The 14351-nt window shown below is 28.4% G+C and overlaps 2 protein-coding genes across 2 annotated transcripts; both read left to right on the forward strand.

Moving 5' to 3' along the window:
* The first annotated feature begins 2591 nt into the window (after positions 1-2591).
* On the forward strand, positions 2592-4725 carry LOC127259172 (zinc finger protein CONSTANS-LIKE 13). Its single transcript, XM_051286320.1, has 4 exons — positions 2592-3273; positions 3384-3581; positions 4091-4365; positions 4447-4725. Exons 1-4 carry the CDS (start codon positions 2731-2733, stop codon positions 4544-4546), a joined length of 1116 nt encoding a protein of 371 aa, XP_051142277.1. The 5' UTR covers positions 2592-2730; the 3' UTR covers positions 4547-4725.
* A 7022-nt stretch (positions 4726-11747) lies between these two features.
* Positions 11748-14096, forward strand: LOC127258751 (bidirectional sugar transporter NEC1-like). The gene is made up of 6 exons (XM_051285715.1): positions 11748-11890; positions 11973-12009; positions 12104-12314; positions 12426-12587; positions 13344-13463; positions 13543-14096. The coding sequence occupies exons 1-6, from the start codon at positions 11854-11856 to the stop codon at positions 13915-13917; spliced, it is 942 nt and encodes a 313-aa protein (XP_051141672.1). The 5' UTR covers positions 11748-11853; the 3' UTR covers positions 13918-14096.
* Positions 14097-14351: the final 255 nt, after the last annotated feature.

Below are 14351 nucleotides of genomic sequence, written 5' to 3' on the forward strand. Positions count from 1 at the left end.
AACTCATTCACAAAATATGTGGGTGAATATACGACAACTTTTGAGGGAGTTAATGCTGATTCTATTAACTTAAAAATGCTTCAGTCGTTAGCTATTACTCGTGGATTTGAAAATGGATAGAAAATTTTATTTTTCATCTTCACAGATAGTACGATGACTTGAGTATTGCACAATATGTAAAAGAGACAGTGAATATGAAAATAGATGATAACATTACTTTCTCCCTTGATAAACACGGTAGATAATAGTGAAAACTAATTGTCTAAGAGTAAATAATAGTGAATATGAAATAGAGAGTGAAAGTTTGGATGATGATTTGCTATTTGTAGAGTATGTGACTCTATTGACTAGACATCGAAGCTTATAAAAAATTGTGATGAAGTTGGTGGTATTAGTTTAACGATTGATGGTGAAAAAAGAATTTCCAATTTGAATGTTAATGATTCAAAAAGTTTGTCCACAAATATGGAAAGTAACAGTGAGGGCACCAATATAGAAGACAACATAATTATTCAGCATGTGATCCATCACTTACAGAAGATCAATCTTCAGGACAGTTAAATGATAGAATTTTAAGTGCAATGTAATAATATCAATTTGAGTGAAAATAATAATGACCAAGAAAAGTTGTTCAACAATGATAATGAATTGGGGGAGCTAATAGATTATTGTGACAAAATGGTTGGAAAAATATACTTTTAGTACCTTTTGCCAAGTTTATTTATTTTCTCCAAAATTTGAAATTGAAATGTATTTTACTATTAGGTATGAGTTCAAGGATGATGTGAACTCATCCCCAGTAATGAAAAAAAATATATATATATATATAGTAAAAATGATCACTATTTTAGTTTAAGTGTGTTTATTTTTTTAAATAGCAAAATTTTAAATTAAAACAATAATTTAATATGATATATATTTTTTGTATCTTTATTCTTTTGAAAAGATTATCACAATTGTCCTTTGGAGGATTTGTGTATTTTGCATCTTTATCGATTTAATTTTGATTCATCAATTTTTAGCTAACTTGTACTACTACTATCGATGTATATTAGCTTTCTTGGTGGCCAAGTACCTATATGTATACACTCATTTAAAGTCAATTTATTGTGACATCATTTATTTTTTGTCGGTTATAATTAATAAAACTCCCAACCCATCAAAATAGCAAGTTCTAGAGAGTATTATGACATGGCAAATCTTAAGGGTGTGTTTGGCAGTGGATTTGGGTTGGATTAAAAATTTTATTTTTAACAAAGTCATATTAATTAATTAATTATTTTTATATTCATAAAAATAATTGTTCATTCAAAATATTATGTTTATTTACATCAAATAAACTTAACTCCGAAAACCTTCAAAAACATAGTAATATATATTGATTTTAATGGGGAAATTGATTTTATTTTATTTTTAAAAAATTTACACGTAATCTCTTGTCATTTTAAAATCATAAATAGATATTGAATATAATTTATGTTATATAGTCACCACAAAATAAATAAATTGCTATAGGAAACAAAAAAAATTAATTGCCATTTACCCAATACTATTGACAATAAGCTATTTGTAATTCCATTTAGAATTAATAAATGTATGTATGTGGCTTAATCTCGTCTTCAAATTATGTCTTTGTGTGGTCCCTAATATTAATCATACCTCCCAATACTTTCATGAAATGAGAATTTTATGTAACATATACTCTCTCTCCATCCACTTACAATGTTTATATATTTCTATTTTGGAATGTTAAATTACAAAGTTAATATTTCATTAAATACCCAACTTTTTTCCACAAATGTCCTTACTTTACATCACATCATTACTTTTATAAAAAAAAAAATAAGAGTAAAAATGTCATTACACTACTTTTAACTACTCACTATAATTAAAATACTATTATTTCTTAAATATCGGGGCAAAAGTAAATGTAAACATTGTAAGTGGACATAGGAAGTATTACATTTCATAAAGTTTTTTATAAATATTCAAATGCTCGAAATTAAAAAAAAAGATATTTAATACAAAATCATAGCGTAGCTTAATTCAATTTCAACCCATATTAATTTTATTTACTTTTTTGTTTTTTTTCCGATATTTTGAAATTGAAAGAAAAGAGCGGTTGGTTGGCTGCTCCCAATTGGAGGACAAAAACAGTGTCCAAATTTGATATTTATTTCTCCTTGCAAAAATATCTTTATTCACCTTTCATAATTTATTTTTATTTTTACTCTAATTTTATTGTCAATTTTACATTTGTCTTTTGATTACAAAATTTTTTTAAAAATATTCGAACTGGAACATCAGTAACACTAGAAACAATGTCTGCTCAAATTATATTTTAATAATTATAATAATAATTGGATAAGGATAGTTCCAGAAAGATTTTATTCAGTCCAGTAGGAACTACGGTCATCCGAATCTAATAAAATATTAGGAGTTCACACCGAAGATCAATCCAGACCGTCAATAGAGTGGGATCCAACATAAATATCAACGGTCTGGATCTCCTCGGTTTTTCTGGTCCGGGAGCTGCTGAGGAACCGCTGGACTCGTTGATTCTTTCTTGGCTCACAAATTTCTTACCTTTGGCGGATCAAGACACGTGAAAAGCGATAAGGTTTCTTGTTTCCCTTTTTCTCTCGATACTGCGCTAGACTGACTGAGATCTTGTGAATCGAGTGATCAGGAAGGTTGTCGTTGTGGTGGTGGAGTGGAATTTCCGGCGCCATGAGTGTACCGGACCTCGAGAACCTGCCGCCTTCCGGCGAGCAAACGGATCGTTGTTGCGATTTCTGCAACGAGCCAAAAGCTCTCCTCTACTGCCGAGCTGATTCGGCGAAGCTTTGTTTAAATTGCGATCGTGAAGTGCACTCCACGAATCAGCTCTTCAAGAAGCACAGCCGCGCGCTTCTCTGCGATTCCTGCAATTCTGCGCCTTCAACGATTTTTTGCCGCACGGACTCCGTGGTGCTCTGTCAGAATTGCGATTGGGAGACGCACAAGAATTTTGGTGCTGTTCATGATCGGAGGCCTATTGAGGGGTTTAATGGCTGCCCGTCCGTGGCTGAGATGTTGAATTTTTTAGGTTTGGAGGATTTGGGGAAAAAAAGCTTGGTTGTTGTCGATGAAGGGAATGCCGAGGGTTTGATGAATTTATTGGTTTGGGAGACTCCTTCTGTTGTGAGCCTCGATGATTTGATTTCCTCGAATGATTCTGTTGATTCTGGTGGCCATAGTTTTCAGGCAATGGGAGTTCCTCCATTGCCTAAGGTTTGCTCACTAATTTCCAATCGAATGGTTTCCTTCGTCGTTTCTGCAGATTATTGTCCCCAATTTTGTTGATCTAATTCTTGATTTCTTCTGCAATGTTATTGTTTCAGAATCGAAATGCCGTTTGTGGTAAGCATAAACAAGAGATACTCTTCCAGCTTCGTGAAATGGCCAAAAAGGAACCTAACTTCAGTGGTTCTCTGGAGGGGATTGAATTTCAGCCACAATTACCAGAAAAGTGTGAATTGAGGGACAGTAGCCATGGCTATGGGAATAATACAGAGCCAATGTCGATGCCCTCGTATGAGGTAATGTAATTGATTGATATCCAAAGCAGATCCAGATTTTCTATGTTGATGTGTTGCGCTCTTGGTTGATTGATTGCAGTGTCCTGCTGTTCTTCGTTAGAATACTACTGATTGTTGCTTATGAAGTTGTGATTTTGTTGTAGTTTCATCTCAGGATTTGGTGCCTGCCTGTGTGCGAAATTGGTTGATTGATTGCAATGTTCTTTGTTAGAATACTACTGATTGTTGCTCATGAAGTTGTGATTTGGTCGAACATAGTACATTTGATTGTGTGTGGAAATTGGATGAAAATTTCGAAATTGGTTGATTGATTACAATGTCTTGCTGTTCTTGGTTACAATACTACTGATTGTTACTTACAAAGTTGTGATTTGATCAAACATAGTACAGTTGATATCATCAAAATGGATCTTCTGATTGATTATGTTGAAAATTGGAAGAACTTTTCGACATATCCTTCTCTACATTTGATTGAAAAGCGAAGAGTTGATCATATTTAGGATTCGCAGGATGGCGATTTGAAGTGGTATGATTTTACCAGCGGGGTTCAAGACGAGGGATTTCCTTCCACATTTGTCGACAGCTTGCTTGAGACAAACCACGTGGTGCCCGACAAGGATTCAGATGCTTGTGAAGGTGCAGGTAGTTTCCAAGAACTTCATCCCGATGTTCTTGTCGATTCCAAGCCTTTTCAACCACTTCCTTCGACTGGATTGCGCGAATTAAACAGTCAGGAAAGAGATCATGCGATCACGCGGTACAAAGAGAAGAAGAAAACAAGAAGGTAAAAAAAAAATATGTTTTATAAACTATGGTCCCGGATACTCTTCTTTGCAATAGCTCATTCATCACACCTCTATAACAGGTACGACAAGCACATCAGATACGAATCGAGGAAAATACGCGCAGAAAGTAGGACAAGAATAAAGGGTCGATTTGCAAAGATGAATGCGAACAGGATGTGATGCGTGGTAGCAACTAGCAATTCTTGTGCATTGTTTTCATTCTCGATTCTTGCTGTTAAATGAGACTTATGTATTGTTTTTGTTGTATGATAACCCTCTGCTAATCTGTAAGACTGCGAACATGTTATATTGTAATCGCCATTTCCGGGCTGTATAAATGGTCGCCGTGTTTATCTCGATGATTTGAGCTATTTGATGTTTTCATGGCGAAAAGTTGATCGCGATCCCGAGTGATGTTCTTGTGGTATTGAATGGAGTAAGAAGCCATCTTCAAGAACAGAGGTAAGGTTTTGGCATGGAAGATAAGAGTGCTCAATATCAATGGTGTTTTCTTAATTGTCATCACTTTGAATTGCATCAAAGAGGAGATTGGATGGTTGTGCTCCTCCGCAGGTTTCACAGTATATTTTTATTATTCAGATTTTTATTTTTATTTTTTTAAAATATCAAATTAAACAATTATTTTTTTTATATTATACTATAAATTTATTTTATATTTAAAATATTATATCAATTTTTATTTATAATTCATCAAACAACTTGTCAGAAATAGTCGAGTTGGTGTGAAATCCTACTAATTTTCACTTTTTTGAGGTCAGCGTTTAATCAATAAAAATTATATGTATAAATAAATATATAATTTACTATAAATATCAATTATAAAAGTAAAATATAAATGTACAAAAACTAATTATTTTATATATAATAAAAGTAAAATAAAATAAAAAAGAAAAATAGATGAATAGAAAATATTATAATTTATAAATAGATATAAATTAGTATAATTAAAATAAAAGAAAAAAAAACAAAAAAAAAAAAGGTGAAATCCAAAAAGAAATGCAGGGTCCCGTTAGTTAGTATGATAAATTGCAATAAGAATTGAATCAAGGCCTTAAAATAATATATTTTCTTTTTATAGATTGGGCTGGAAATTAATTAATATTTGGGATTCAGATATAAATTATTGCAAGCCAGCCCATAAAAATTCCCCACAATCAAATTCAACCCATTAATGTTATATTTATATTATGGTAATTTCAATCTTATATGTCTATTTATGCTTTATATATGAATTATTTTTACTATAATATAATACGTTTTTTTTTGTTCGACTCTAAGAGTTTCATTTAACTTTTGTGTCATTTTATTTAACATTAAAAATATTTTTATATTTGTATAATTTTTTTCACAAATATACACTAATAGAATTATTTTTGTTATTTTTTTCTTAATTTGTACTACTTTTTTATATAATAATTAATATTAAAAAATCAACTCGCAAAAAGTAAATGAGACTCTTAGAACCGAACGGATGTAGTATAATCTTTTTTAATTGGACAAACGAAAATGTTAAAATGATATATTGAATTGGAATAAAAGAAGTAATATACTTCTCTGTCCCAAAAGAGACGTCTTATTAGGTGTTGATACAATAATTAAGAAATAATAATATTTAATTGAAAGTGGGTATAAAGTATAATGTAAAAGACTAATGCCCTTACTTTTTTAGGAATTTTAAAAAGTAAATTAGAGTAATAATTAGGGGTAATTTGGAAAAATAGGAATAATTTTGTTATAAAGTGGAGACCACGGTTACTAAATAAGAAAACGAGACAATTATTTTGGGACGGACGAAAATAGAAAAACAAGACAACTCTTTTTTACGGAGGGAGTATTTAAGATTCAAAACTAGCAAAAGAAAAAAGCAACTATGATTCACAAGCAAATGATTAATCTATTATATCTAATATTTTTCGTCTCATAACAAACTATCTATTTTTTTATTTTAGTCTGGTCTTTTTTAGTAACTGTGGTATCTACTTAACATTACAAATACACTTACAACTTAAAATATATAACAAATATTATTAACTTTATATCATACAATACTAATAAGGTTATTTTAGTTGTTTCTACTTTATTCCTATTGCATCTCAATATAATACTAATATTTTAAAACTTCGTAAAAGAACAAAAGAATACGTAATTATCAGACGGATGAAGTATATTATATAATATATATATATATGTGTGTGTGTGTTACTATATTATCAGGGTAGTGCGGATTAAATGCAACATAATCTGCATTATAACGCGGCATATAAATGGGTTAATCATCTTAGTATTGATAGAACAATAAATTTTAGAAAATAATAATAATAATAATAATAATAATAATAATAATAATAAATATTATTATTAATAATAAATAAATGGGTTTGTTAAAATAGGAATGTTTAAGAAAAATAAATAAATTAGGGGTTAGGATTTTCCCAATGTTGATGAGATAATTGATATCCTCCTTAACAATTTATTTATTTTTTTATTTTAGTCCGTCTCATCACAAAGTATTCATTTCTTTTTTTTAATAATTTATTATCTATCTAACATTACAAATACTCTTTCAATTTACAATATATTATACAAATGTCATTACTTTTATATCATACAATACTAATATGGTTAATTTAGTTTTTTTACTTTTTTTTATACTTTTATCATAATATAATATTAATATTTTAAAAATTTCGTGAAAAAAACAAATGAATATATAAATATGAGACGGAGCAAGTATACGATTACAAGAGTTAAAATCAAGAAAGAAATTAATGGGAAGATGATGACAAATAATTTGTTGGTCGCCAATGATAAGATATATATATATATAATATGGCCATTAATTAATCTTTTAAGGCCATTAATTGGTTAATAAAAGACAAAGTACCCCAACAATACATACAATACATATATAGATTCGTACATAATTCAAATCCAAACCCTTAATTAATTGTACTCGTCCAAGCAACCTCAATAAAGACAAAATACTTTCCAAATATATCAATAATTAATAAATGAAAAACAGATTTAGCTGACGTAAGCTCCAATCATTCACAATGCATGCCATTATAATTATTATTATTATATCACCAAAAGCTCACTTCACGTCGGTAAATACTAATATATCTATTTCTATATTTATATTGAAAATATTTTATGTTGTTATTATTACATAAACTTAAATCTTTACGAAAATAATAATAATAAATATTAGTCATCAATTTATTTTTTATTTTTTAACTTGGCGAATATGATTTTAAAAATGAATGCTTTTGAACATGTATATAAAATATATATTCATCGCAACTGCATAGAAATATTTTGAACTTTATTTTATTCAAGAATATAATTTATTATTATTATTTTGTTATTCATAGTGAAGATATTTTACTAAAATTAATTCTATGAAAATGGAATTGCCTTAAATAAGAATAAAGTAGGCACAAATATTCTCATGGTCCTAAATACATATTATTCAACAGTCCCATAAAATTGTGACCATACAAAGTGATTGAATTTCACACTTTTGTTTAATTTATAATTCACCATATTATTATAATTTTTATTATCAATCAATGGATTACCAAATATTTTAGTACACCAAGTGTGACCATGAATGATTATTGATTTTTTCTTGACCACACAAAAATAAAGAAATAAAATAATACTCCCTCCGTCCCCAGATATCATGTCCACGTTACCGTCCGTCCCACATACCATGTCACTTTCCTTTTTTGGAAAATGATTACACACTTTAATCTCATTTTAAATTTTTAAATTTTTTTTAATTTTAATTAAACTAATTAGTTATCTTAATCTTAATTTATAATTATTTATATTATAGGATAATTATTTTCACTAATATATTCTTAATTATCTACTAATTACACTCATCCTAAAATACCGTATCCACAGTGTAGCAGACAGGGACGGAGGGAGTAATAATAATAATAATAATGCATGGATGAAAAATTAAGGCCACATCCAACGTCAAAACATTAAATATCTCTAATGATTGTTGTAATGCCTAATTAATTTAATTAAATTAAATTCTCGGACCCACCAAACCCTAAATTTAGATTGTAAATTAAAATTAATTGAAATTTCTTTGTGAAGGGACATTCCTATTTTTTCACGTATATGATAAATAGCATTGATTTTTTTTGTAATATTCTATATATTGGCAATGTATTTAGTTACGTACTGGAAATAATTAATTCACATTATTTATGTTTAATAAGTTATTAATTGATATTTTTATTATTTCATTTTTGTTAATTATTCAATCGATGATTGCAGTCATCACACAAGAAATAAATTTGAACCCAAGATATTATTATAATGATCCCAAAATTATAAATATCTAAAATGTTGGCGTGGGGTTTCTTGTTACGTACATAAAAAAAAAAAAAATTAATTTTTTTTTTGTGGGATTGATGTATCTTTAATGATTGAACTTATAAATATATGGAAAATTTTATTTTTAGAAAATCAGTTTCAAGGTATGGTTCGAAAGGGAAAATCTTATTGAGAAAAAAGAGGGTTTGTACATTGCATAAAGAAAAGGCATACCATCATTATTTTGACATTCTCACATTTTAATTATTATTTTTGTCTATACATAATATTAAACAGACTCCAACAATTTTTATTTTTTGCTAAAAAACAAATATTGGATTTAATATATATATATATATATATTTTTAAAAAAAGTTATTTTGTTATTACAAACAACAATACTATATTAAGTGATGACGTCATCACAATGGACAGAAACTAAACGAATTCTTCTTATTTTTATTTGTATTTTATTCCAAAATGAGATAATACCGTAACAATGAAAACAAATTTCTATTATTAATTTATTATTATAATAATAATTATTTTTATTATAACGCCCCACAAAACACCTATGTTTTATTTATTATGTGTGAAATTTTTTTGTGTTAATATAAAATTTGTAAAAAACACTTTCATTGTTCAAAATTGATATTCGGTTCTAAATAGACTAAATTATACATTTTTTATACATTTAAAATCAAAAAATATCTTCAATAATTTTTTTGAATACAATAAATAAATTAATAATTGATTAATCATTCATTTTATAGTTTTTTAAGATAAATTATCTGATTTCTATAAAATTATTTCTAAAATTGGTCAATTATTTATTTATTTCAAAACAATTTATTTAAGATTTTTTCTATTTTTTATTTGTATAAAATTTGCATAATTTAAGGGGGTGTTTGGCAAATAGCTTTTTGAAGAGCTTTTAGTTTATTGAACAGCTTTTAGCTGTTTGACCAGTCAAAAAGCTAATTTAGATGTTTGGTAAATTAGCTTTTTGGAATAGCTTTTTGGACCCAAAAGCTAATTTCTGAAAAGCTAATTTACCCAGCAGTTTGAAATAGCTTTTTCTGTAAAAAAATTTTTATTCTTTATATTCCCTTAAAAATTTATTATATATTTTACACAAATAAATATATTTTGATTATTTATTAATTATATTATAATATTTTATTATATTATAGTTTTACTTTTATAAATTTAAAATAATTATTTTTTATATAAAAATTATTTTAATTGTAAAATATATATATTTATTAAAATCAACATAAAATATAAATATAAATATTAATAATTTATTTTTTCATTAAAATTACATTATATAAATTTTATACTAAAAATAAATTAAATTTATTGAAAATTATAAATATAATAAACTAATCGATAACTAACCTAATAAATATATATACAAAAAAATTATTATTTTATATTTTATATTATTTTCAATAAAAAATTTATTTATATATTTTAATAAAAATATATTATTTTTTAAATCTAACTGTAATAAAAATAAATATTTTTATAAAACTTTTACAATTTTCAATAATTAATAACAAAAAATTTTAAACATTCTAAACAACATAATTGAATATATTAGAAACAAGAATAAAATAGAAATGTCCTAAATTGTCATTTTACGTATAAACAACTAATATCAAATAGTTGTTTTACGTAACATTTTAATACAAACAACTAATCGAATCAGCTAGTCAACCAGCTAATTGAATCAGCTAATTGCCAAACACGCCCTAAATCTTTATTTAGAATCAAATATCAGTTATGAACAAAGAAGTATTTTGTATAAATTTCACATTCATATAAGAAGATTCACTTATTAAATAAAATATATAATATTTTTTGCATTTTTAGTAAAATAAAATAACATTATCACTCTTTTCGTCTCATAACAAAGTATTTATTTTTCCATTTTAGTCCATTCCATAACAAAGTATTCATTTTCTTTTTTAGTAAATGTACTATCTACCTAACATTGCAAATACCCTTACAACTTACAATATATTACACAAATATCATTACATTTATATCACACATACTAATAAGATTATTTTAGTCGTTTCTACTTTATTCCTACTATATCCTAATATAATACTAATATTTCTAAAACTACGTGCAAAAAACAAATAAATATTTAGTCTGGGAGTATATAATTTTCCCATAATAATAATAAAGGAAATTGGTAAAGCCGTAAAGTAGGGGCAGCTGGCGAGGCGTGTCCAAAGCGGAGTCAGTTTAAGGAAAAATAAAGAGGCGTAACGGAAGTGGGGTCCCCTCCAACCCCTCCTTCAATCACAGCCCTCCATTTCTACATCAACACCAATCTCTGGCCGTCCATTTCAACGGCTCGGCTCGGCTCGGCTCCCCTAGCCGCCTTCAATCCATAACAAGCCAACAACAATAATAGTAATATAGAGAAATGAGAATGTTTTAAGTTTTGAAATTCCAAAGAATAGTTATATTAAAAATCAAGATTTTAACAATGGTATCTATATATCTTAATGAATAATCAAAGTAATTTTAAAACAAACACACATTATACGTATTCTAAAAATTTGAACAACACCACCCATTGATGAAATAAATATTGAAATTAATTAATTAATGACTGGTTTGATTAATAATTAAATTTCGAACTCAATTGGAAGCTCTATATATTGGTTTATACTCCCTATTATTTATAAAATATATATATTAAATTAAATCACTGTTTTATTTTTCATCATGCCATCAACAAAAAAAAAAAATAATAATAATAATACAAATGGGTAATTTAATTAGGGGTTGAGTAAGAAGGTTGGAGACTCAAAGAGAAATGCATGATATATATTTTATTAATTAAGTAAGTAATTAAATTGATGCCATAAGTTTGATCTATTCTTACCAAAACAGTGGCCAAATCTCAGACAGCTCATGCCCTATATCTTGTACCTATCTATAATATTCAACTCCCCACCCTATATCTACATCTATATATATATATATATATATATGGTATTCGATCTCATTGAAAATTAATTAAATAACAATTAAATTGTGATACATCTATCTATCTGAGAGGTGGGAGCAAACCCCTCTAAACCAAGAACAACTCACTGTCGTCAAGAATGGCCATTGATTTAGCCTATGGCCTTGGCATTCTTGGTATTATTATTATTATTGAAAAATGATTTCTCGATGAATTAATTAAATACAATTTCATGTTTGTTGTGTTTTGTGTGTGCAGGCAATGTGGTGTCGTTCTTGGTTTACTTGGCGCCTGTGTAAGCTTATTTTAATTAATTAATTCATTCATTCATCGTAAATAAATAACTATTAAGTAATTAATAAAGTAATTGTATATGTAATGATATACAGACCTACGTTCTACCGAATATGGAAGAAGAGGTCGACGGAGGAGTTTCAGGCGGTGCCGTACGCGGTTGCGCTGTTCAGCGCCATGTTGTATCTTTATTACGCCTCCCTTAAAGGCAACTCTCTCGTTCTTATTACAATCAATTCCCTCGGATGTCTGATCGAGACTTTCTACCTTGTCGTTTTCCTCATCTTCTCAAACAGCCAATCCCGAGTCTGTCCAATCTCTACTACTGTTAATATTTCAATTCGATTTTGATGATGTAAATCATTAATGGTGTGTATATATATATATATATATATTTATATATGTATATATTTGCAGATTGGGATCACGAAGGTGTTGTTGGTGTTCAACGTGTCGTGTTTAGGGTTAATAATTGGGACAACCTATTTGGCGGCGGAAGGGAAGCGGCGCGTCGACGCCGTCGGCTGGATCTGCGCCGCCTTCTCTGTTACCGTCTTCGCTGCTCCTCTCACTATCATGGTAATAATATATAAAAATAGCACACAGCTTTATTATACACAATACATATTGTGTATAATAAAGACATATGTTGTTGCTTCATAATTATAAGTGTACTGTAAATAACACACAGTTTTATTATACACAGCACATGTTGTGTGTAATAAAGACATGTGTTGTTGGTTCATAATTACAAGTGTTATAAGTGTACTATAAATAGTACATAGTTTTATCATCATATTGTGTATAATAAAGACATGTGTTGTTGGTTTATTAATATAAGTGTTATAAGTGTACTATAAATAGTACACAGTTTTATTATACACAACACATGTTGTGTGTAATAACGACACGTATTGTTAGTTCATAATTATAAATGTTATAAGTGTACTGTAAATAGCACACAGTTTTATTATACACAACACATGTTGTGTGTAATAACGAAATGTGTTGTTAGTTCATAATTATAAGTATTATAAGTGTGTTGTATAACAATATATGTTGTGCTGAAATCAATTATTATTTGTGTTGTGTAAGACTATAGTATGTGTTGTAGTTTATATGTTGTATTTGTGTTGATGGTTCATAATTACAAGTGTGTTGTATAATAATAACACGATGTGCTGAAATCGAATATTGTTTATGCTGTATAAGACTATAGTATGTGTTATTAGTTTATATGTTGTATTTGTATTATATAAATACATACGGTGTGCTGTATGTATATATATTTAAATATTAATATTAATTAATTATATGATATGATGTGATTCGCAGAGACAAGTGATAAAAACAAAGAGCGTGGAATTCATGCCATTATCGCTCTCCTTCTTCCTCACCATCTGCGCCGTCGTCTGGTTCTTCTATGGCTTCGCCGTCAGGGATTTCTACATTGCTGTAATACATCCATTATCCATACATAAAATTAGCTAATTTTATTAATCAATATAATTTATTTCTTGATCATCTTCTTCAGGGACCCAACATTCTAGGGTTTGTATTCGGGGTAGCTCAAATGGGGCTATACATGGTGTACAGAAACAACAACAACAATGTCAAAAATCCTAAAAAACAGTTCTCAACAGCAGCTGCAGAAGCGAAGGTTCACGACATCACCATCGAGCTCAACACCACCACACCCCGACGAAAACAAGAAGAAGAAGAAGACAATAATATTATCATTAACCAGTACAACCATGAACAAGAACAAGAAGATGAAGATGATGACCCTGAGAAGCAATCCTCACCGTCGGATCACACCAAACACGATTTAGATCAGATAGTTGTAGTCGATCCTTCTTCCCAGGACCTCCAACTCCCGGCACTAGTCCTCGTACAAGTCAATGCTTAAGGCATGATCATATCTATCTTTAATTAAATTATATATAAATATAATTACTCGAAGAATTGGTCTTATCTAAAGATTATATATCACAATAATACATATATACATGTTGATTTTTGTTTATGTTTTATTATTGTAACAATTAATTAATTAAGCATCTTGGTTGTTTATGTTATACATGATTATCATTGGTTCAAAACAAAAACTATATCTATATATTTACAACTTAATTTAATTAAAAAACACGAGGATCTTGTCGTGCATGGTTTTCCCAAATATGTATGGGTCTGAAATTGGAATTATTACACGACTCAGTTTAATCACCATATATATATATATAAGGACCGTAAAGTTGGGCTTTCAGAAGCCTTTTGGGCCGTAGAATCCCATTTTAGAACATAATAAGGCCCAACCCAAATTTGATGAGCCTTTTTAAATGG

The sequence above is a fragment of the Andrographis paniculata genome, unplaced genomic scaffold (genome assembly GCF_009805555.1).
Source record: "Andrographis paniculata isolate CXL003 unplaced genomic scaffold, ASM980555v1 Contig5END, whole genome shotgun sequence".
Classification (NCBI taxonomy): domain Eukaryota; kingdom Viridiplantae; phylum Streptophyta; class Magnoliopsida; order Lamiales; family Acanthaceae; genus Andrographis; species Andrographis paniculata.